At 39.5% G+C, this 25,945-nt stretch overlaps 1 protein-coding gene across 1 annotated transcript in view; it reads right to left on the bottom strand.

Moving 5' to 3' along the window:
* Window positions 1–25,945, bottom strand: part of MYO18A (myosin XVIIIA) — a 305,757-nt gene that overhangs the window by 95,096 nt on the left and 184,716 nt on the right. The window contains exons 16-20 of the mRNA XM_018563429.1: window positions 18,317–18,458; window positions 11,928–12,087; window positions 10,403–10,589; window positions 9,277–9,514; window positions 4,089–4,198 (exon numbers count right to left, since the gene is read on the bottom strand). Of these exons, the coding sequence (XP_018418931.1) occupies window positions 4,089–4,198; window positions 9,277–9,514; window positions 10,403–10,589; window positions 11,928–12,087; window positions 18,317–18,458 (837 nt within the window). The remainder of the gene's footprint in view (window positions 1–4,088; window positions 4,199–9,276; window positions 9,515–10,402; window positions 10,590–11,927; window positions 12,088–18,316; window positions 18,459–25,945) is intronic.

Genomic DNA, 25,945 nt, shown 5'->3' with positions numbered 1-25,945 from the left:
CCTGTAAAAACGTTATTATTGGCTCTTTATCGAGGATGCTGGTTAACCACGGGTTTCAGGGTGGATTCTACACAATAATAAACCATTCAATGGATGATAAAATCTACTAAGGGTTTGATTACTTTAAGGGTAAATCTGGCTTATGCTACCAAAAGACACAAAACTACCACCCTGTAACATACAAGTTATCTAAATGAGGCTATAGGAAATTTAATGTGAACCTATAAATCATAAAAGTAAAGATTTCCTATCTTATAGGAAACATCTAATGAAGGTTAAAAGAGAACTATAGCCCACCTTTTTTGCCATAGCTCTCTTTAGCGTCACAGGAGGACATATACCAATGTGCTCCTGTGACCCAAAGCTCAGCTAATGCCCGCTATATGTTGAATGTGCAGAGACACTGCAGCCAGGACAGATCTGGCCAAAATTTTCGCGATCCACCCCGCTACCTGATTGACAGCTGGCTCTGCCTCTCAGTCAGCACAGGAGGAACGAATAGGGGAGGGGGAATCCCTGCAGAGAGAGGTGACTGACAATCACCGCTGTCTGCAGGGAAATGATCGGGAACTGAGCGATTGGCAGTATGTGATCAGTTCTCGATCAATAGAGCCGACGTGTGACAGGTTCAGTGTCATACGTCGGCTCTAATTATTGGGATGAGTGTATTTCACTCTCCCCATTATTCTCCTTTAACTGGGACTAAACAGTCCCCTAATGTGTGTACTTTTTATCTTCAAAGCCTCCGGGAATATAGCAGTGCATTCTCTGACATGTGACTGTGCCACCCCTCTTCCTTTCTTCTTATAGCTGTATATCTACAGTGTGTGATCATCTCAGACATTTTCTGCCTACTCCTGCCTCTGATGACTGCTATTCTCAGGAGATATGGAGTCACTATTGTGCCGCTCATTGTTCTTCTGAGGGCTGACTTGACAGAAAGCTGTACCTGAGGACCTACGTTCAAGGATCTCCTTGCTACTGCTTTATCCATTGAGGATCTTTGCGTTCCCTACCTCGCCTCTTGTTTTTGCTCATGTCTATTTTAACTTAATTTCAATCCACCTGTACTGGTTCTTGTGTCCATTTCTTACCTTTCCTTCTGTTCTGGGCTCTTTTGTGAATGCCATTGGTGATCGTAATGCAGCACTGTATCATACACTGCTCAATAATTTAAACATGATCAAGAATATTGTAAAATATAAAACACACGAATGGAATGGCTCAGAGGCTGATCTCCACTGCATGTACTATTTATGTTACAAACATGAATTATAGCCTCCGTTTCCAGTGATGCATCTCTAATCACAAGTTAAGTTAGTCATGCATTAAAAATACAGAGTTGCTTTATCCCCAGTGACTCGGGCAGTACTAAAACCTTTGATTGGTAAACTGTAAAATACGACTTTGCCTCTTTTTATTACAAAACACCTTTCTCCAGAGCCTCTAATAAGGCAGACAACATGAAAAGTACTGAAGTCACTATTAACAAACAAGCAGTTACCTTCATTTGTGTATTCAAATTGTCTAAGAAATAAAAAGGAAACTGCAAGGGTAAATAATAATTTTCCCCGGAGTTCTTTCTTAAGAATTTAAAGCATATAGTAGATTTTAGTGATTGGGTTAACATTTAGTTGATGAGCTGATGGCTCTAAAACCCTGAAAAAATAAAACATAACTTCAAAAGTTCTACAATGTAGAACAAGAGTAATATGAAGACAGAGGTAGCTGATAAGGTGCTTTTATAATTTCACAGCTTGCAGCATCAACGTAACATTCGACATATGTCTGCAGAATAGTGAGCACACTGTTTTTTCCTGATCATCCACAGAACAAGTCTTGGCCCAGCCTCATGCTAAATTCTCTCCTGGCAAGCCCTCTGTATTCATAGTCACCACAGCGAAGTGCCTCTGCTGTGAAATTCAATTGTCACCACACGAGTTGCAGAGAAAGACATGAAAGTGGAACGGGACATCCTTATCATTTACTATAGAAATTCAATTCAGAAACATTCGGCCTGGAGCCAGTAATACCAGAGGCAAAAACCTGTGTTTTCTTTTAGAGCATTACCTGCCACAAGCTGAAAATCACTAAAATCGGAGAGACATCACTGAACAGCACAAAGTTTTTCCATGATATGACAGAAATAGTGATAAAAAATACAAATGTACTGGTATATAACCATCCAGTTTTTATAATTGGGGTATAAGGTTTTCTCCTTTTACTCTGCTGCGCCAGAGTCAGATATGGTGAGTCCATGCATCCTTGTTTCAGAATGGACACACATGGCCTAATAATTCGAGAGGATGCAACACATTTTTGATTTTCTTGAAAACAAAAACAAAAATAAAATCAGGAGACCACTGGGCAGGGTAGGGCTTCCCTTAGAGGTTGATGAGGGATATATTTGACCATTGGAAATGCATCAAACACAGAGGGTTTCCATCACACTGGAAAACATCTGGGCACAACTGCTCCCTTTCCTAGCAACATGAAGGAATTAGGTATTCCTCTCAAATGTGCCACATTCACAGGTCATCTGTAGATGGATGTTGTCAGGGACAATGTGATGAGTCAGTCCAGGTGCTCATAAGGGAAAATGCAAATATCTACAGTAGAAAGGCATTGTTTTATCTCTAGTGCCAAACTGAGAGGTACTTTAAACACTATAAAAACGATATATTTTGATGTTATTGGGTAATAACTGATCCTGATGAGCATGAACGAAGTTCCAGCCGGGTGGTTTTTCTTTAACTGCAAATTTGTTTGTATAACATTACTTTCAAGCACCCTGTAACTTCTATTCCTGGTCACTGGGTGCAACGCCCCACCAGAGTTCGATCTCTTCCCCATAACAAAGTTAAAGAGAAGAAGAATGTCTGCACAAAATGACAGCGTTCGAGGCAATCTATGATCACGCCTGTAATCGGGGAGGTCCCAGGCGGAGCTTGGCTCATGCTCATCAGGATCATAAATTCACCTAATAATTCATATATTCATTATGCTCAGAAAAACTAATATTTCTATTAATGATGATTTCTCCCCTACAATGGGGAGATTGTTAAAATGAGCACACACGTGGCAAAGATATTCCTCATATGAGGAATCCTTTGTGATGTAAGTGAAAGTAAAACAGTCATCTACAGAGCATCTGCTCCACCTCTTCTGCCACCAAGATTTACTACAGTAAACTCCCTGTTATCCGGCATCCACTGGGGTTGGTACATTCTGGATAAATGTAGTTTCTGGTTGCTTGAGAGTTACTATTAAAAAAAGGTCTAACTAATGCTCTACCCCTTACTATAGCATACCATAACAAACTCTGCATTGACTTCATACTATACGTAATACTTAAATGCAGTAATCAAAACCAAAAACAAATAGGCACAGGATCATTTCCAGGATAATACATGCCGCAGATCAGGGAGTATACACTCTTATCTCTGGTTAGATGAGAGTTCTGGATAGCTGAATACCGGATAACAGAGAGTTTACTTTACAAAAGTATTAAAATAACACCCAATTCTTTATTTTATCTCAGTAAAAGATAAAATAAAGTCTGTGATGTTAAAAAGAAAAAACAAAAACAAACAAAAAAAAACACCAGCTTAACGCACATGTATTACACATTAAACGGAGTACACAATGACGATTTGCGAATTGCATGTTTCAGCAAGCAAAATAAAAGATGGTAAAATAAGAAGAGATTAATTAAATTCTACTCTCATGACACTAAGCTTTGTAAATTGGTCCTATAAAAGACTAACATGCATTAACCACACGCCGTTATCAGCATACAATATTGCTTTGCAATAGTAGTTCTTAAATATGTTTGCATTAACAACATTAATGTTCTATTTGAGTTTTAGGTACATAGTACCAGGAGCTTTAACATAACAAGCACAAATCCGTTTACTCCAAGTCCCCTGAATTACACTGTGTCTAGCTTTCTAAGCATCCAACTAGTGCATCTCTATCATATTTTATGTTTTTGTGATACTGAACTATGAAATTTGTAAATGTGACATTCTAGAAGCATGAATGTCTACACAGAACTAATAATAAAACACACATGTATACACACTTACCCTTTTCTCGTCGGTCACAATGTAATTGCGGCCATGCTTTTTGGTCAGTTGAGGAACCAAGATGTCAAACCTGCGTCGGAACTCACAGAATACCATGTGATCTGGGTATCCTGCACAAACAGAAAGAAAAAGAAGTCAAGGGCAATCCAGTGCCACATTTCGGAACACATCTCCTCTACAATCATGCTACCCTGTGGAAATCTGCTGCAAACAACAGCTTACCATACTGGACGTTGAGTGTTACTACTACAAAAATAATATTATACAGGATTTATATAGCACCAACAGTTTACACAGTGCTTTACAAAATAAAGGAAGACAGTAGAGTTCCAAAATAATTAAAGACAAGCAGGTTGATGAGGGCCCTGCTTGTGAGTATTCACAATCTCAAAGGAAAGGTTAAAGTGATACTAAACTCAGCAGTTAAATCTTAAAAATATATTCAAGTACCTTAACTATTAACAAAAGTGTATCTTATTTGTGTATCACTCGGCTGCAGATCCTAAAATCTCTGAATTGGTGCTGACACTGTCCTTCCTTCTGGAGGGTGGCTACTTTTGTTCCCCATGGTCCCTGTATGTGTTGTAAAGTAGCCACCGCTCCAAGCTCACTCCCATAATGGAATACAATCTCGATACAAATTAGTAAACTAAACGCAAGATTGTATTCCATCACGGGAATTAGCTTGGAGCGGTGTCTACTTTACAACACACACAGGGACCATGGGGAACAAAAGTAGCCACCCTCCAGAAGGAAGGTGTCGGCACCAATTCAGAGATGATTTGAGAATCTACAGCCGAGTGATACACAAATAAGATACATTTTTGTTAATAGTTAAGTTACTTGAATACACTTTTAAGATTTAACTCCTGAGTTTAGTAGCATTCAAAGCTTGTAAAATGTTTGTGTATCATCCCCCATATGGCTTAGTGAACGCTAAGTGCAGTAACACTGAACAGTGTACAGAGCAAACTTAATTTATTACATTTTCTAGTCTCTTTTAGGAAGTCAGAAAAGTTGACCTATTGATTTTCTTTTTTTTCACAAAAGGAAGAATACCTTGCTGAAAAGTGTTATTTTCCAAGTTCATTCTAAGGGTAATTTTCTGTGAAAGTCTGTTGTTACTTGTTTTACCTATGCAAAGGCCTGAAAACAATAATTTAACAAGGCGGAACGCTGTCCGGGTCATGTTTGGGTGAATGTTTAGTGTCTAGAAACATACAGTGAAAACAAACGGAATTCAATTATACGTGAGATCGAGGCACTGAATGTGATTGTATATATGTAATTAAATCAAACACTGAGCTGGTTATTGAAAAAGCAGCTTCTGCTAGCAATTGTTTGTGAATTCCACTTCAATTGACTAGTGAGACCCGGTCGCATCTTTTCTCTCTGCTAAGTTGTCTCTCTCTATTGACTGGTGCCACATTCAACACCAACTCAGAAGGGGGTTGGCATTGATTTCATTGCTGAGATGTGAATTGATTTTCTTTTTTCTTTTTGGTGGGGAGGGGAGAGTTCATTTATTCAGTTTTTGTTTCCCTTTAACATAATGAGCAAAACGCCTACATGTATGTGATTGAGCGCTGAACTTAGATCAATCAACTAAAACACAGCTGAAATGCATCAGTTTGCAGCACAATGGCCGCACACAATGAATCCCCTCCAAATGTAACCTTATATCATAACTGTGAAATGCATATACTGTAAAGTGCATATACTGTAAAGTGCATAAAAGCAACACCTGCTTACATGTAAGCAGGTGTTGCTTTTATGCACTTTACAGTCAAGTACCTTAACTATTAACAAAAGTGCAGCACGGAGGTAGCCCCACTGCAAAGATTAATTTGAAAAAATCCTGGAGTTCTTCCTTCCCCACCATGGTGCTAAGCCACAATCTAATGGTCCAAGGATACACACCAGTTTACAGCAGCACGGCAAAAAATTGTATATCTTACTGCACTCCTTACCGGATCTTCTAGGAGATGTCAGTATTTGGGTGCTTGCAGCGACCGCGGAGGCACCGTGAAACCATATAGAAACTCCAAAATGTCACCAGCACTCCAATGAGTAAATTCAACAAATTTTAATGACAGCGGTCATTCAAAATCACAAGTACTTTCTGAGCCTGATGACGGGGACCCTGCGTGGCCCCAAAAGTACTTGTGATTTTGAATGACCGTTGTCATTAAAATTTGTTGAATATACTCATTGGAGTGCTGGTGATATTTTGGAGTTTCTACAGCGGCATGGCAACACACAAGGAAATTCTTCCAAATGTATCTCTATTTCCTACTGTGCAGTCTATAAAAGCAATACGTGCTTTCATGTTTAAGCCCTACTGGGCCGTAGTCGTGGCAAGCTATCATACTTTCACTTGGGTCCAGTAGAACTGGATGTGGGGAGGGGAGAGTTCATTTATTCAGTTTTTGTTTCCCTTTAACATAATGAGCAAAACGCCTACATGTATGTGATTGAGCGCTGAACTTAGATCAAACAACTAAACACAGTTGAAATGCATCAGTTTGCAGCACAATGGCCGCACACAAGGAATCCCCTCCAAATGTAACCTTATATCATACTGTGATCTTGCAGTGTGGGGGGTAGTGCCACTGCAAGGGTTAATTTGAAGAGAAGAAAAAAAAGAGTTCTTCTTTAAGTGTGGGGTGTAATGGGAGGGAAGAGTGGTGAACTCCATGAGTGAGACAGCTCAAATACATGTATTTGAACTGTTTATCATGTGACTGACACACACCTCTAGAACAGTAGAAAGGCATCATGGCACACTCACAAACCAGCATGTAAAACAACTTGTGAACCAGTGTGCTGCGCTTGGTATTGTGATACGTGCTATATTTATACCACAAACGAAACCAATATAAGTGATCAAATCCTACTTGCAACTAAATGCAATTCCTTCCTTGCAAATTTCAAAGCCCATTTCGTGTGCACCTTACTGTATAACTGGTAACAAATTGTTGAGTGCGTGTGTGTATTGTTTTGCTTGACACACACCTCTGCCACTGTGCACAGCCAGGATGAGGATATTTATTTGGCTTTACATCTTCGTTTGTCACTTCTGCACCTCCAACAGTCTTACTGGACAATTCCCTAGACTTAGCACATTTGTTCAACTCAGTGACCCAGGAAGGTGCACAGCTGAACCAGAAGAGTGAGGTTGTCATATGTATAGGCTTCTTAACAACTTGTAGGAACAACCACATTAGTTAAAGATTCTCATCCCACATTAACAATAACTGGTGGGTGATCTCCCAAAAGAAAATACCTACTTGTTTATACGTGTCATATATGTATGTGGCCCAAACTACTCTGAGTACCTGTCCATTTAATCCAATAACAAGCTGAGATGGAATGCAGTGGCTGCCCAAACAGTTATTGACCAGTATCCTCGCTATCAGTATGAAAAGTGGATTCATGGGCAAATCATTTAATATTGGCTTAACGTTTTTGCACAAGTTTTTTTTTTGTCACAATAACTTGGTATGCGGACAAAATGTCCTATATCTTTTTCTACAGAATAGCATTTTCACCGCTAGTGGTGCTGTAATTTATCACAAGGAAAATAAAAACCTTTATCACTCCGATAGTGAAAGTTAAGGTAATTGTTACGTTAAGGTTAATCTTCAGGGGATAAAGTTACAGAAGGATGTGGCTTGGGTTGAGGTTAGGGGTTACGTTTACTGGTTAGTGTTAGAGGTTACAGCAAAGAGCAGAGTCAATAAGAGACACATTTTTTTTAGATGTGATAACTTAGTTTTCTTTTTAGTTTTGATCTTGAAAAACTGAAAACTTAAGACACAGACCTAAGGATACCCAACACAATACTTATAATTATAGGCTTGCATTGGGTACTTGCAAAATGCTCAAATGCAAGGCCCTGGCTCATCTCTGCATTACCAACAAAGGAATATATAAATCACCCATTCCCTTAGCCTTCTGATGTTCTTAGCACTAGCATTTAGACTAGGCAGACAAACTCTAAATCCTTGAAACCTATGACAATAAATGTCAACTATTTTGATAGTTTATGCTTGATAAACCTAGTATTACTTAGGATCCATTTATTGTACTGATTCAGTGGACAATCTATGTTCACTGCGTGCATATTTGTAATATCAGAGAAACGCAGGAGCCTTTTGAGGTCCGTGGCTTCCTAGGTTATTTTAAAGTGTAATTTCCACTTTCGCAGCCAAATTGGGATAACACCTACAGTATTTTAGATTTGTCTTATGTTCCTTTTTCACATAGCATAAGCTAAAAAAAAGTGGCTTAGATTGCTTTTACTTGGGCTAGGGTTTTAATGGTTACAATTTTTTTTTTGCTGTTCTTTCTTTGAAATGTTAGGAGGGCCTGTGAGGGGTTTGAGGTGGCTTGTCCATTGTATCTTAATGAAGTTTATCAGAGGAATATAATCCTCAAAATTTCAGTCCTATGTGTTTATACAAGGACAGATCATTGTGAAAGAAAAACTTGCCTGCTGTAACAAAAACATCTAAAAAGGTAAGAAATATTTTTAAAGCTATTTTCCTTATGCTGTGTGAATGGGAACACAAACCGAGAGGGATTTTCTCAAATTTGACTAAAAACGTAGAAATACACCTAATGCATCTGAAACATAATCTTCTTTACGGTAATAAAGATCTACTCCAACCTACAGTGTTTTTATTTAGCTTTTGATAGTGTAGGAAAGACTTAGAACCTCTGACAAGCTTTAAATGCTGTCTGCACCCCCATTGGGAAATAATCCCTCACTTCCTGTTTGGTCTGAAAACAGTTACTGTGACTTTGAGGTGAATCGAGGACAGAAAAAGCAATCAAAAGCTGACATTGGATGTAACCCTTGCCTGCTTGATTGTAAACATTGTTTTAAAGTTGTCCGTGTTGCGGTTTTGGATATTGTCTCCCCTTTTCCTGTTTCACACATTTGGCAGATTTGTTTAAAACACAAGACTGGCCTTATAGAGAGTTACTACTTTGGCAGGTAAACCAGTAAGCATATATGTTTGTCTGTATTCTTGCCATAACTGATAGATATTTGGTTGGCATTCAACGCCACAATAAACTAAGAAAAGCTATATTTTAAACAAGAATAAAAGTCCATAATATATTTAAAAAATTGTGTTTTGGAATCATATAATATTTAGCTGTCAGGACTGATTGCACTTACCTTGTCTGTACATGTGTAGAGCATCCATAAGCCGTGAACCCCGAAGCTGAGCACGCAAAAGTGGGACGTCAACCTGCATAAGCTCTGCGTCACATCGCTCCCCAGATAAATCTGACTCGCTGGAACCAACTCGGTGAGCCGGGACCAGTCGTGTCTCACTGTTAAATGCTGCTACTTTGGGCACAAAGCAGTAGACAAAGTGGGTTTTCGACCTCTTAATAGTGTCAATAAGAGCATCCTGCAAAAATAAAATATTAGAGGTTTATGTGGCTTCCTAACCTCAAAATATAAAGAATTAAACATCTACTGTGTTTGTCTTGTATCTGCTACTTCGAGCATAGCATGGTCTGTGTTGTATATTCACTGCAAGTAGTAGTTAATTGAGAAGTTGTACATTTAAAATCCAATGATGTACTATTAACAAAAAACTATTCTTGTATTTTGAAATAGAACTAAGTGCCTGAGCAGAGAATGAGAAGCAGTAGACTGGTAAGGTCAGTTCTCTACTTAAATAATAATAAAATAAATAATAATAATAATCTACTTACCCTGATCTTTACATTTATCAGCATGTTCCTTGTAAGTACATTTGCATGCAGCACAACTGATTGACAATCAGCCCTACCTTACTCTCTCCCTTGAGTGCTATATAGGGAACTGCAGGAGGCTAGTGCAAAATCAAATTCAAACACATTTTTTTTTGGGGGGGGGGGTTTTAATGCATTTACAGCTTTAATAATAATTAGCTTAGCGACATTCATTTAGTTACATAGCAAGTTGGATTAAAAAAAAGGCACATGTCCTTTGAATAACCCAAAACTGAGTCTTTTGTATATGTCTGGGGTATAGCTTTAACCCTGAGTGACCAGCAAGCACAAGATAAAAACCATGAAATAAATTGCAGGTAAATGCATATAAAAGAATTAGTAATTCATCAAAGACTATATCATAAATGTATTATTATTTTTATGACACCTTTTTCTTATGAATAAGACAATAGATGGGTGCATGAGCATCCTAAAGCTGTCAGTAATCTGCAGGTTTCATATAAACAATGTGTGAAAAGTGTACTTTTATGTGCAGGTATGTTTAGTAGGAAGATGTTCCCAAGTTTACTTTCACTCACCACTTGAAGTTTAATTTGGATACATAGAGATTTCTTCTTGACAGCTGCCACGCCTGTAGTGAATGTCTTTCTCATGCTGGTGGCTCTCCGCAGGGCCAGCTGGGATCCTCCTTCTAGACCAGCCACTGAACCTGACAAGACTAGCGCTGTGCCTGTTCTACCAGCAAATAAGCTGCTAATTATTTTCCTGCAGGGAAGTAAAAGGCATACTGTTAGTAATGCATAACATTAAAACATGACTGAAGGCACAACAGCAAGAAGACAGCGATAAGAGTTCTCCATCTCATCTCTGCCAATATTCCTGGGTTCAGTTCCGGGTTAAAACAGGCCCCATGCTAATTCTCTCATAAATAAATGAATATTTCATGGAAACTGCCATGTTTCTACTGGTATTCGTGAGAACAGTAATACCAGTGGTTGCCCAAGGGTAGTTTTGGAAAGTCTAGATCTATTGACAACTATGCAAGAAGTTAAAATAAAATGATTCTTGTGCATGAAGGTGAGATCCCCAGTAGGAAGACTCTCTGGTGAATTCCACCCACCACTGTTCACACCACTTATGACCATCAGTATTGTTAAGTTGCCCCTCATTAACGTCACAGGGAGAACTACTGACATTGCAACGTGTACAATAAGAAGAGACTGTCAATAACATTTCACAGTGCTCAGTCAGTGCTGCAGATCTATATAGCATTTTATACACAGGCTCCAAATATTACATTCTAGGTGAAGATCTACTTTAAAGAGCAAAAAAAAAACTGCATGTGATTGAGCTTTGTATGCTGTGAAAAATATTTTATTTATTTTAGTAAAATTGATAACTAAAGGACTTTGAACCTTTAGCTGTGTGCTCCTGCTCTCACCTTCCTTCATTAGTGGACTTTAAAGTGAGGCCTTATTTCCAAGCCCGTACTTGATCAACAGTTTGTTTCCTTAGTCCCTGCATAGAGGTCAGTAGGTCTCTGGCTTTTGTCTGAATGTATTTTTTCAACCATGTTCATACCCAGCATGCCTGTGCTAATCCTGATCATCAATTTATTCGACTATCTCCTACTCTGTTCGCCTTTAGACAATCCCTGAAAACTCATCCCTTTGGACAAGCCTATCTCCAGTTCTCCAGCAACTCATCCCTAACACAGTTATTATTATGTTTTGTATTACTTTCTCCTCCCTTTTAGAATGTAAGCTCTCACAAGCAGGGCCCTCCTAACCACTTTGCATTGAATTCTATTGCAACTATACTGTGTGCCTTTATATTTTAAAGCATTTTGCAAACTGTTGCAGCTATATCAATCCTAATTTATAATAATAACAACAATGAAAGCTACAATGTATAATTTAGCTTGTAAAAAGCAACCTTCTACCTTAAAGGTGAGTACTGATTAAACACATTTTGATTTGCGAGTTCCAATGATGACAGCACATCACCCAAGTCAGGGACAGTATCATGGTGAAGACACATACAGTACGGCATGGTCCAAGACAAATTCAGGATAAATAAATCAATTGAAGTCATGAAACTAACTTTTGTGAGTCTTGCAATAAAGAAGCAGCATTTTGAGAGGCAGGGTTCTGTTTCACATAGTTCAACCAGCCAGAGGCATTATACTCCACCCAATTGGTTCCGTAGCTGTGTCCCAGCAGGAAATGGCGTTCTTTACTGCTTCGGAGCAAGGGTTTCTTACCTAAAAACAATCATATTTTAACCTCATCAGAAATACTTATGACACTTTAGAATTGCTTGAGAAGAATACTGTAAAAAACATTTGTATTAAATAACATTAGGGAATGCAGTGGTTATGTAACTGAACATTAATTGGGTAAAATAACTATCTGTGGCGAGGGATGCACCGATTTTAGTATTGGTGCCGATACAGAGTATTCACCCAAATGCTCAGATACTTACCCCCCCGTTACCAGAACTTCCGGTCAGAGGGAGATTTCTGACCGGCAGTGCTGCAAGGGAACATAGAGCCAGCTTCCCGGCCAACTCAGGGAGCCGGGTGGCGGATAATGACCTTCTGGCTCCATGCTCCTGGAAATACAGTTATCGGTATTGGCGAGTCCAGAAAAGATAAATATCGGTACTCTTACTTGATACCAAAAAACTGGTATCGGTGTATCCCTATCTGTGGCAGGTCAGCTCATGTATTCACTGACAGCTGATAAAATATAAAGTTAATTTTATTTATAAGCTTAAAAAAAAAAGGCTATGGATCCTTTCATTTAAGTTTATAAGCTTTTCAGACTGTTTTGTCCACCAGCTATATACTATCTTTGTTTCATAAATGAACATTTAATAAATGACAAATGATTCCCAGAGCACTATAGCTTAGGCTTAATAGACAGCACAGCAGTCTCCCCTTTGTTTAACGGTCTAAATAAACATTTAGACCGAGAACTCCAAGAAGGGATAAGTCATTGAGTTGTATGTGTAAATTTAGCTACTGAGTTCTGAAAACAACATGCTTTACAGAAATCTAAATGCCTGAAAAAGTAAATTGGAGCCTAAAGCTCCATCTGGCGGCTCAAAAAAAGAAAATGTTAAATATTTATATACAAAATGTAATATTTGACAGGAAAAAAAATGATTTTTTTTTTCTTTATTGGTCCATACAATAATAAAGACCAAACGATGTACAAAACCACTTTAAAGTATGTTCAGGAAATCCATCATATTTGTTAGTGAATGCTTTAAAATGAACAAGAGAATCTGGTTGGTGGCTGGAGGCAAAAAAGTACAGTTCCGCCTTCTGACAATGATAAATGAGGCCCCAGACTCCTAGCAGAAGCACTTAATGGTTTCAAGCTTTGTGGAAATGCCATGCTTTACACTGCAGCATAAATGTGACTCCATGCACCACAGACTCCAGCTGCTGCCACTATCCAGAGGGATGATACCCAGCCAAAAGAATCGCAGATCATTCATCAGTGACAGTCAGCATATTCCTCCAGGTAGATCATGTGATAATACTCTAGGACTAAAGTCAAATCAAATTATGACAAGGAGGAAATAAAGACCTGCTGTTCCCCTGTGCAATATGAGGAAATCAAACCTTTACTCCCTTTTACAACCAATAACGAGTGTAGGAAGTGCTCTGCTGTCATCTTTCAACAGGCTAAATTAAAGAGAACCAGTCATTAATGGGCACTTGTAATTACACATTACATTACCTGTAAGTTATTACAGTGATGTAGCCTTAGTGGTCAGATAGTCATTTGTCTCATTATTTATCTTTATGGTCTGCCACTACTGCTCTGACATTTGGCTATAGAAAGACCAGATGTATGGGCAAGCATGATCTGACTGCCTGGTAAGGTTTTCTGGCCCAGCTGCAGCCATAAATAAAAAGCTTGGGTCGCATAAGTGTTCCTCTTCATCCTATGGAGTAGGTAGGGGGGAAGAACAGCTGAATACAGTTCACACTGTCCCATAGCCAGCTTTTTCAAACACGTATGACCATTTCCTTTCCCAAGATTTCTTGGCTGGGATTGTCTAAAGCTTCCTAAAAAGGTATGAGATAGTAACCTGACAGTCATGCAATGTGTGTGGCCACAGACCTCAGAGCTTCTCAAACTGGTATTTTAAAGGGCCGCTTGTTCTCTATGGCCATCATGGGGTTAGGGATAAAGAAAACAATGGGGAAAAAAAATGAATGCACCACATCACACAAATTTAAGTTAAATAATTCAGTTGTTGTGTGGTCCATTTCTCAGACTATGCAGATTAAACTATTTACATATTCGTAACAAAGCAGTAAAAGAACTTTAACGCAAGCCAATCCTTACCACTATAGGTATTTTATTTTGACGTTATTCATTCTCAAAGATCACAACAAAGACTCTAAAGTCAGTTTCAGTTGGTTCCTAAAGTTGGCCATACACATAAACAAACATTTCTCTCAATCAGTCCAGGGGGCTAAACTAAAGAAATCACTTGATTTCCCCTATCCACTCTTAACAGCATGGATGGACCAATCTATCCTGCCATCTATCGTATTCTTGCAGGCGGCACCTGCAAATGCCATAGTAAAAAAAAATAATAATTTTCTAATCACATTTGGTTGAGCCACACGGTGTTGGCAAGGCCACCCATGGCTTGAATTTGGGCCAAGAATACAGCAAGTTTTAAAACTTAGAAACACCTGCTGGTTGTTTACATTAGAGGGCTGGCAGGCTACCGAGATCTGCTATCAGAGATAATGCTGCAGCTTTAATAACTGTGTTGTGAACTTTAAAAATAAAACTGTGCCATGATGCTTATAGTTACAGAGGTAAATATGGACTTGTTATAAAATGCTTTAACTACTCGCTCAGCATACATAAATATTTTATTGTGTATGATCTAGGCACAGGTTCACTTGAAGTGTATATAAACTCCAACAATGAACTTCTCTTACTGCTCACTGTCTGTTAAATACACCATTGAAAGCATTTTGTTATATCTGTTATATTCAATGTTCAGTGAACTGTGCTTATTGCTCAGTTCGTGTGTTATCTCAAGGAGAGTAATTAGCCCTCCCAGTTTTTAACGAAGGACTACAGAATGATTAGCGTTCATGTTGTGATGAGAGAATATGTGAGTCTGAGTAGTTTGGGAAGAGAAAACTGGTTCACAAAAAGGCTGTGTGTTGCCAGTACACCCACAACAGGACTTACTGACTGCATTCCTGGCAGATCCACAGGTACATTTCTGTACTTGCAGGGTCTTTTAGGGATAAGAAAATAGGGAAATATGCGTGTATTGCAGTAAATGTCCTGATTTTTTTTTCCCCTGGAGCACGCAACCAGTGCAAAAGACTCAAGCTGATATTTTAAATCTAAGTGTACAACTTGTTCAGGTCAGATTCAGAAAAATTGTGCATGCATGTCTAACCAATCTCTAAATCTGTGGCAAGGACTATGGCTGCAGTTTTATAAAGAACCTAGAGTAGCGATGATGATTATAACAAATACCAATTACTGACTTGCTCGCTTTGAAGAGGTTGTGAGGACAGCTAGGTTTTAAAGACATGAACTCTATACCACATATGTCTCAAACATTTTTTAACAAAAAAAAAAAAAAAAACACTGACCTTAAAATTAATTTTCCTCCTCATTTTCTTAGAAAACCAAGAGCTCTAAAGGGTTACATCCCCACCACTTTAACATCTACAGACAGGAATACTTAAGCCTTTGGTGATCGTCAACTAATTGACATATTTTGTTTAATGATCAACAAATCTATACCCTCTAATTGAAAAACCAATAAAAACAGCACATTTAAATCTGAATAAGAGCTGCTCTCAATTTTCATTGCCAAATTAAAGCAGCTCCAGTTTAATTAAAATCACCACGTACGACTAAGTAATAACTTATCTTTTCTACAATAAATGTACAATCGCCAGTTTTAAGTAAAACACCCAAAATCAGACTCAGTTTTACAAAGTGTCCTCTGATTGTATTAAAATGGGAATTTCCAAGGAACTTGAAATTCGCTCTTTGACAGGGGTCAGCTCAGTCAGTAACATGGAGGAGTCTTCTCTTTCCACAGCCCCTATAAGTAAACAGCAGCATGATTCATGGTGATAGGTATCGAACACAGGGGTACGTATAGGGGCCCCGTGCCCTAAGCCGAGAAAGTAGGAAGGCTGCCGCTGCTGCCATCTCCTTCTAAAAATGCTAGTTCCCTGGATGTCAGGTTAATCCAATACTAGTAGAACTTTAAAGAAAACCGGTCACCAATTTAAAAATAGTGCAGGTAAAAGCAAGGAAAAAAATAGGTAATTTAAATGCTTATTTGTAGTGCTTTTCTTTTCATCAATAATGTATTAATTCCCTTGCAATGTGCCTTCAAACATGCTGGGAAAACAAGACTAGTGAATTCCCTAGCACAGCCCCCTTCCTTCTTGCATGTCATCTTCTGGGAGTGACTATTTACTGTATGTGCTGGTCCCACACTCTTCCTTCACCTCCCTACATAACCTTTAATGTAGAAAGTGTGGGAGGAGGAATACTATAGCGTGTTAATTGAGTGCACATTATGGGAAGATTTTGGTTAAAATGAATTGTTTGGCGACAGGGTCTCTTTAAAGGACCAATATTGAGTCTGAGAAGGTGGTAGAAGGTTTACGACAATGCTAAGCACCCTTTCCACAGGAAGCTCACAATTTGCATACAGCTTCAGCTGTCTTTCTTGACGTGCTTGTCATCTCCAGAAGTGCTCATCACTGAAGACAATTAAAAAGTTGACAACTTTTTCAATAATCGATTATAATCGATTATGTCGATTAGTTATTGCAGCCCTAGATGCACCAATATATCGGCCGCCAAAACATATCATCCAAAATAGGGACTTTTGGCATAATGCCAAAAGTGGCATTTTCTGACCGATACAGTGGTGCATCTTTTTTTCTCTCTTCCCCGCTGGGTGCTGCTCGGTGCACTAGCGGGGAGGAGAGAAACTGTCGTAGGCGGCCGAGCGCTTTAGGAGGAGAGCGCTGTGAGCGGCCGGCATCTCTCCTCCCACACCACTCAGCCTCCTGTCACAGATCCGCAGAGCAGTGTGTGGGCCGAGACAGCCAGCGCTGTCACTGGAGGCTGAGCCCTGCTCGCTCAGCCTCCTGTGACAGCTGTCAGGAAGGAGAGCGGTACAAACAAACACTCAGTGATCGCTGAGTGTTTGTATATAATTGAGGACATGGTATGTTTACTATATCCTCAATTATGAATGAACGGGAAGTGCTCTACATCACCTCCTGCTCATTCATGATTGTGGTTATAGTAAACATACTCTGTCCTCATGTTATGAATGAACAGGAACACTCGGTATAGAGGATTCCTGTTCATTTATAACAGGGGATGCAGAAAAAGAGATTGAGGACTCTGTGTCCTCAATCTCTTTTTCTATTTTAAAAGGGAAATATCAGGGGGCTGTTTACATCCCTAATATTTCCCCGAAGCTCCTAAAAGTAAAAAAAAAAAATATTTAATAAAAAATGAATTTTAAAAAATAATCAAAATTTTTTAAAGTTTATAAAGTAAAAAAACATTTTCGGTTTCGGCTTGACATTTTGCTCGATTACGGTTTTGTTTCAGTTTTGCTTATCAATTCCTTCCTCATGTATTAATTGGTCAGATGTGTGACTAATATATTCTATACATACAGCACTAGATAATAAATAGAACTCATAACATAACAAAAGATTGTGGTTCACAAAAGTGATTTACCAACTGAAAACCAGGCTTGGATAAAAATAGGACTTTTATCATTAGCATAAATACTGAAAAATAGCCATTAAGGTTTAGCCCCTGTAAAACACTTTTGTTTTTTTTAATACCCATGCAATTAAAATGTGCAACATATAACAATGAATTTCTAGTGCAGAAATATTCTATGCCAAGAAATATTTAATAGGAGCATTAATTTAGAAATATCAGTAAAAATAACAGTATTTTGTCTTTTGCATAAAAAATAAATTAGGATTTCTTTCCCAGAGATAAACTTTGCTGCATTGTAACATGATGTTACAATTATGCATGTATACTTTAATAATTGTATTTCATTATACTTTTATATTGATCCTCCCCCTGGTGGCTAACTGTGTAGCAGGCAGCATAGGGAGTATCTCTGCTGAATGAGCGTTGACATAAAATCTCTTACAGCACATACAGCGTTTTGTATTCACTCTCTCCAAAGTGAGCAACTATAAAGCACAAGCACTGAACAGTACTAGGTAGGGAGCACAGCGTGTGATCAACTATAAAAACCAAGGCCACCGCCATGTATATATTAAAAAAAGCCATAAACATTTCTACATTAAATTGATCACATGCACATAGTAAAGCTGTGTGTTAACATATGACCACTCTTTAAATTGTTCACTGCTAGTCTATATACTAAAAACGAATGAATAAAAAATTAAGGTGTATTACCAGGCTCCTCTCCTTCCTGTGGGCCATAGTAAGTAAATAGCCGATCCAATAAGGTGTCCTCATTTCCACCGGGCTGCAAGGCCTCTTCCTCCAGCAACCACAGCAGACCTCTGGCCTCATCAGTCCTTGCAAGGGTCCTTACCTAAGATTAAAAGCAAGTTCATTACCCAAGATACATTTCAGCCGTCTCCCTCTGTCTAACAATTGTTACTGGCTTATTTTTCATGTGCAAGGGAGCGCAAGCACAAGGAATGAGACCTGCTAACAAACTGCCATTAATCAGAGTAACAACCCCCTCCTTCCCCACTTATCCACAATCTCATTTCTCCAGTCCTCCAGGCAGCTTTGCCTCTAATTGCCAGCCTGATTTTCCTGATGAGATGGCAGCAGAGAAGGGGGACTGAAGAAAAAAAAATAATAACAAGAAGGCCGCAGAGTCAGCAGGGGTAATGCTAGGCACTATTTTAAAGACACTTAGGGAAAAGAATCAATACTTAACGCTTGAGATAGTAAAAACACATTATTTTGTAGTAAACCGTTTTAGTCTGCTTTCTTGCCTCTATTGAAAATTAAATCTGGGTGGCTACAAGGTAAAATGACAGCCTTCATTAAGGGAGGTATATAGCTCCTTTACAAATAGATACTACAGCTCTGTGCTTGCTGGTTTCACCCAATTAAAGGTAACAAAGCAGATCCATGTCACACATCATAACTGTGTCTTAACGTGTGAATGAGTGTCCCACCTACACAACATTCACAGTTCTAAAATGATACAATTATGGTAATTTACAAAAATATCATTTTCAAGGTAGAGTATTTCAAATAAGGAATCCTATAATAGCATTCCTGTTCTCTTTATACTGTTATGTTCTGCTCTCTACAACTGTTGAAGAAAAGGCTTAGCAACTAGACTATCTCTTTGTCTCCCTTATAAGATGGCCATACACTATACCAGGAGTTCCTAACCTGGAGTGCATGATGGAATTTCAGGGGGTATGACAGTTTGGCTCGTGTCCCTTAGCCCCTGTTCAGACCTACGGTAGGCATACTGGGAACGTGCTTCGCACTTGCACGCATTTTTCCCCATGTTTGCTGATTGATTTCAATTGGTGCCACATGCGCAACAAATGCAGGAAAGTAGCTTATGTAACAGATTCTGCTACAGGTGTCCCAAGTTTTTTTCCCCGCGTGTTGGAGTGCGTTTTACTGCACGCAAATGTACGGGAAAAACCACACACTTTCACAGCCGCATTTGGGGTGCCATTATTAAGTAACGGCACCACAAGTGCATTGCACGTTTTTGACACATTCCATGAACGTGCGTCAAAGCATGTTTGAAGCGTGTTCACAGGACGTAGGGGTGCGAATAGGGACTTCATGAAGAATCGCGAGTTATCAGTCAGCTAGCTGCCAGTGAGCCTTCAGCACTGGTAGTAGGCGGTTGCGTTGCATAGATAGTAGGCTTGATGTTTATTTCAACAAAATGAGAGAACAACTAAATTAACATATATGTAAAGTAAGTGACTGTCCGAATATTGCTTTTAAAATCATCATAAACGCAACAAACCATAGTACATCGTTTCACTCATCAATTCACAATGGTGAGAAATGATTAATTATTTCATCCCTCCGAGCCTCTCAGGTCGTCTTTCACCTTGGCTCACATGCACCGTTACTCCCTCTGTCACTTGAATTCACTTGGCCAATCCTGTGCTTATCCCTGCTTTATCCAGCCAATCAAATGCCTCACTCTTTGTCACTGACTTCCCCATATATAATGAGAAGGACTGAGGAACGCGGAATGAACATTAAATCAAACATTTCCTAGGAGTGTGGGGCATAGAAAATGTTCGGAACCAATGCACTGAACAAATTATTCATGATTTTTTTTTAATTTACCAAAACTATGTAATAAAAGGAGAAACCTGAAAAATCCATTCAGTATTATGTAGTTGATGATGGATATAAAGGAGGTTGTACACTCCTATTGCATGGTGTATGATCGAAATTACACGCATGCAGTAGCATTATGTAAAATAATTTTTGGAGCTTTATATATACCGTACTTGTCATATTTTTTACAATGATATATCACATACATTTGTAGAGGTCTCACCTATCTGTATGTACTATAAAGTAGTAAATCTCTTCAGGGAGCTACATCTGTGAGAGGGTAACAAGCCACTCAGGGTGTATAGCAGGTTTCATGCTGCAGGGGACATGAACCTTAATGACTTCCCACAACTTTTATTATGCCTCTAGGGTCTTAACAATTTATAGGAATCGTGTATAACCAGTATGATGTACAGTCTCATGCACACATTTCGTATAATTGCAGAAATCAGCAAACAGCAATGATACATGCAACCATTTATGCATAAATTAAGTTGATTACATTCACTTATCAAAAACTCCAAACTAAAGCTGGCCATGGATACTTATAGTTCACTCCTTCAGCCACTGGGCTTGACTAGAGAAATCAATTGATTGACTGCCATCCAAATTAAACAGCGTGGATAGTCTAATTTCCACTGGTGGTTATAATATTCAGACAGTTGGCTCTTCCGATTGTTACATTGACTTTTGTCCAGTCAGGTGTGCCGACAGTCCCATTCAGAGCTCAATTTAAGCCTTTTCAGTAGGAATCAGTCAACATTTGAGTTATGTTTGATGTATGGCCAGCTTGAGGAACACCAGGTTTTAACCTTTTGGACCTCTCTTTGGTCTTCCAGTTTTCAAACGGCTGTAAAACCTATTCAAGGTTGTATTCTAGCTCACTCACAGGCACTGGGAATAGAAGGAACAGCACCAAGCCTCAGAATTTATTTTGTTTCATATTTCTGACCACCTCTGGACATCTCTTCTTCGTTTTTGGTGGTTTGTACAATTGAATAGCCTTTCTGCATGCTTCCTCCAAATATGCATTCTAGCAACAGTGTTTGTTATTTGTAAAATTACATAACACAACACAACACAAGGGGCAGAGTGCATACAATAGGGCACTATGATTCAGATGTGCCTAGGACAGCATGATGTCTATTATATCCCTTGGGCTATGAGATAAAGGATAAAAACACTTTAAAACAAAAGTGCCCTTTTCTTTTTAGACTCTGTAGAGGTAACATCACCACTCCCTCCCTACGAACAGAATAATGTGTTCTGATGGGCCCAGCCTCAGTACACATCCTGCGGCGAAAGTCTTCTTCTCCTGGCCGAACCTTCATTGTACACCCCCACTGGAGATGACCCTCTTTACATAGATCTATTAGAAACATGACATCATAACAGATCATTCTGGACATCATACACAAAGTGCCTGACGTGGGAACAGTTTATTTTTCCAACTTGGTAACCAATCAACTTTTCCGTTGTGGTTTCTTAGGCAAGGGGGAAAACAAACTGTTTGTCAAATACTTCAGGCCTAGATTAGACGTTCTAGCACAAAAAGGTTGCTCCTCCTCAGATTGTAAAGCTCTCATCCATACATTTAAAATAAACACAAAATAGTGCCCACCCTTTGCAGTACCTGTTAATATTTATTAACCCCTTAGTGACCAGTGTGTCCATAGTACGTCAATGGCACTGGACCCAATTTAACAGACTCCTGGCGGCTAAAGACGTCGGCTTTACAATAGAAGCGATTCTGGTGACTCAGCTGTTGCCAGATCTCTTCTCCAGGCCGGTAAACCACGAGCCCCAGCCATGTTTCCTGGGCTTCGCTCCCCCTCATACTGGCCCGGGACAGGCATCTTGGGTGACGTTGGGAAGCTGGTGAGGAGAGCGGCAAACCTCAGTTCACCGCTCTCCTCCCCATTCTATGGGACCGGGAGCGACTCGTATTGCATCACTTCCGGTCCCATAGCTGAGCCCAGTCATAAGCTATTGAAGTGCGATCTGCACTTCAATAGCTTGCTTAGAGAGTTAAAGTGATACTGGGGGTCTTTTGGACCCCCAGTATCACCTTAAAAAGGACCTGTCACCACCAATGTTCTATCACATGGGGGGCTTGTAAGCCCGCCTATGTGATATCAATTAAAGTAAAAAAAAAAAAAAGTTTTTGAAAATTATATTAGGTGTAATGAAAAAAATCATTGTAAAAAATGTTTAAAGTCCCCCGTGCGTCATAACCTAAACACGCGTCAGGCGCGCCTATGCACGAAAACGATTATCGCTCTACACATTTTGGGTATTGCCGCGTACGCCAGAGTGAGAGCATTAATTCTAGGGCCAAAATTTATGCGTATCTCAAAACTGATGACGCGTTTGAAGCGTTGTCTATGGACTTTTGGGGTACTACATTTTGCCACCATTTCATAGACGCACACAATGTTTTACCTGGGCCTGTTTGGTATCTATATACTCGTTGTAACCTCATCTTTTATATTTGAAAAAAAATAGTTTTTTATTGTGTTGTGGGGCACTAAATTTAACTTAAGTTCATCTTTCACAAAATTCTTGGGTCTGATAATATGTTGCGCTAATATCATGCAACATTAACATTTGCAACTGCCACCATTTTATTCTATAGGGTCTTGGCTTTCAGAAAATATATAATGTTTGGGGGTTTGAAGTAATTTTCAGGCCTAAAATGTGGATTATAACATGAGTGCAAAAAACAAAAAAAAAGCCTTGGTCAATAAGGGGTTAACAGCTTAACAACAAAAAGATATTATACAATGATTGATTGATTCCAGGGATAAATGGGGATTGGTAACAAATTCAGACAATTGTCACACTGCTCAGTCGGAGTTAATGGACACCGACATCAGCTGTAGATGCGAAGGTTATCGCGTTTCCTGGGCATGCCCCTTTCATCAGAACCTCTGTTTAACTAAGGAATGTAATCATCTTACATTGCTTAAACAAACATTTTTCATTTTACTTACAATTACTTTTTTTCCCACTTCTTGGTCCACTTTGGCACAAATGATTTAATGTGCCCAAGTAATGCATCCTGGGGGGTTACATCAGCAGAATATTGCTAGGAAATCTCATCTGTAATCTCATGAGATCTCAGGGAAAGGCATTTTTCTCACCTGAGAGGATGTGCATGATCACATGTCCTAGCAACTTGTGCCAGAGTTCCAGGAAGTAAAGGAAGATCTAGTACCCAGCATAAGTTAGTTCATGAGAAGAATGGGAAGGAGAAGAAAAATAAGGTATTAATATTTTCATTAATCTCCCTTACATATGCACTGGTGCATTTAAATGACTAGAACACTCACATCCTTGTTTTGGCAAAGATACATTCTCTCAAGGGGAGAACTGTGGTGATACCTCTGCATTTGTGTTCCCTGGTCTGTACAACAACTTCAGCCATTGCAGTTGGGTCTGTGTAAGGTTTTACATATCATTTATATTTACATTATGGTAAATGTAACTGGATGTGTTGGAACACACATGGTTTAAATGGGAATAGAGATACAGGAAGCAGAGGGTACCACCACCCACTATAACTGAAATAGCAGTTCTGAGAGAACTACATAAATCCCTATTATCTCTATTATTCCTCCATCTGTTTATTTAGGCTCTTGTTTACTAGTAAATGAGATGTATGTTTGTAGACACATCTCGCATGCTGCAGCTGGAGCAGTTAGACACCTGTTCAGTCATCTACAGCCTGCAGTTACATCTATGCACATAAAACACAATTCACACATTGCACTTCACCGCACACAAGAACAAATTAGAACTTGTTTTATTAGAGCAGAAAAAATAATAATAATAACTAGCCCACACAGTCATGGTGGCTAATTGTATCCCGCATTTTAAAATAAAAATTCAGTACTCAATGTTTGAGATAGTCAAAACATTTATTAATAGAACATTAGTCTATGTTCCTGCCTCTAAAAATTCAGTCTGGGCGACTACAAGGTGAAATTACAGTTGGCATGGTAATGCATTTATAAAGATGCCTCTGTTTGATTGAAAGGCAGATTACGGTATATAAATAGTATTTTTTTAAAATTTCGTTTTCGTTTCGGTTTTAAAATTTCCATTTCGGTGCACTTCTAATAAATAGGGTGATTCTTTTTGTGAAGTGAAGCTTTTATACACAAAGCAGCATCACTGAGCTGTAAAGCAGACTGAAACAACAAATAATTATCTTCTGTTTCTTAATTTTCACTGCCATAGCAAAGCCATCACAAATATAGCATATTATTATTATGAAGTATTCTATGCACCCTGCATAAGGAGCAGTGGCTCCTTCCCTTCTCTCCCCCTTTCTTTAGAGACAATCAGTGGCGGAACTACCAGGGTCGCAGCGGTCGCATATGCGACCGGGCCCTGGCGTTCCACCACTTGCGGGGGCGCCCAGGAAGGAAGAAGTGGCATAACATACGGGGATCCGATGGTGCGGCTGCCTCGGCCGCCAGACAGTGACAAGCGGGCGGGCCGGGCAGAGAAAACAACTAGCCAGAAATGCAGGCAAATACTGGGGCAGCACAGGAGCCTCAGCTGCGAGGACCCAGCAGCAGCCACCTGATACAGAGACCCGCCTCCATGTTCCCGGCTGCTGTCCCCCACGCTGGTATGTTTTTTTACAGCCTCCTGCTCAAGCTATAGAACATGGAATAGAGTATGGCTGAAACTGACTATATTCTATTCCATGTTCTATAATGTCATTGTACTACTAGGAAACAGGAAACTACTAGTTCAGCTGCGACTTGTAGTTCCCTGTTTTAATTACTGTCCTCATGAAAGTCCTAGTGATACAAAGTCATTATAGAAACATTGAATAGAATATAGTTGAATTCAAAAGTTACTGTACTATAATGGCATTGTATTTTCATCAGGAAAGTAATTAAAATATAGGACTAGAGTCACTTGCGGGGGGGCCCAGGAAGGAAGAAGGGGCCCCTGCAGTGGCATAACATACGGGAATCCGACGGTGCGGCTGCCTTCGCCGCTAGACAGTGACAAGCGGGCGGGCCGGGCAGAGAAAACAACTAGCCAGAAATGCAGGCAAATACTGGGGCAGCACAGGAGCCTCAGCTGCGAGGACCCAGCAGCAGCCACCTGATACAGAGACCCGCCTCCATGTTCCCGGCTGCTGTCCCCCACGCTGGTATGTTTTTTTACAGCCTCCTGCCCAAGCTATAGAACATGGAATAGAATATGGCTGAAAGTCATTGTACTACTAGGAAACAGGAAACTACTAGTTCAGCTGCAACTTGTAGTTCCCTTTTTTAATTACTGTCATCATGAAACTACTAGTAATACAATGTCATTATAGAAACATAGACTAGAATATAGTTGAATTCAAAAGTTACTGTACTATAATGCCATTGTATTTTCATGAGGAAAGTTAATTAAAATAGCCTTCTATCATACAGGGAACTACAAGTCCCAGCATGCACTCACTGTCCCTGTACAACTCTCACATATCACGCAGGGAACTACTGCAGGGGGCTTGCATGCTGGAACTTGTAGTTCCCTGGGTGATTTATGTGGGGGATGGTGTATAAAGACCATAAGGGCATGCTGGGACATGTAGTTCCCTGGGTGATGTGGAGAGGTGTACAGGGGCAATGAAGGCATGCTTGTTGTAGTTGAACTGCAAGTCCCAGCAAGCCTTCATTCCCAGTAACCGCCGAGGCACCGACATTGCCCAGCAGGCCAATGCTC

The sequence above is a fragment of the Nanorana parkeri genome, unplaced genomic scaffold (genome assembly GCF_000935625.1).
Source record: "Nanorana parkeri isolate BGI_ZX_2015 unplaced genomic scaffold, ASM93562v1 scaffold663, whole genome shotgun sequence".
NCBI classification, from domain to species: domain Eukaryota; kingdom Metazoa; phylum Chordata; class Amphibia; order Anura; family Dicroglossidae; genus Nanorana; species Nanorana parkeri.
The sequence above is the reverse complement of the archived record's forward strand: the minus strand, read 5'-3'. Positions and strand labels throughout refer to the sequence as shown.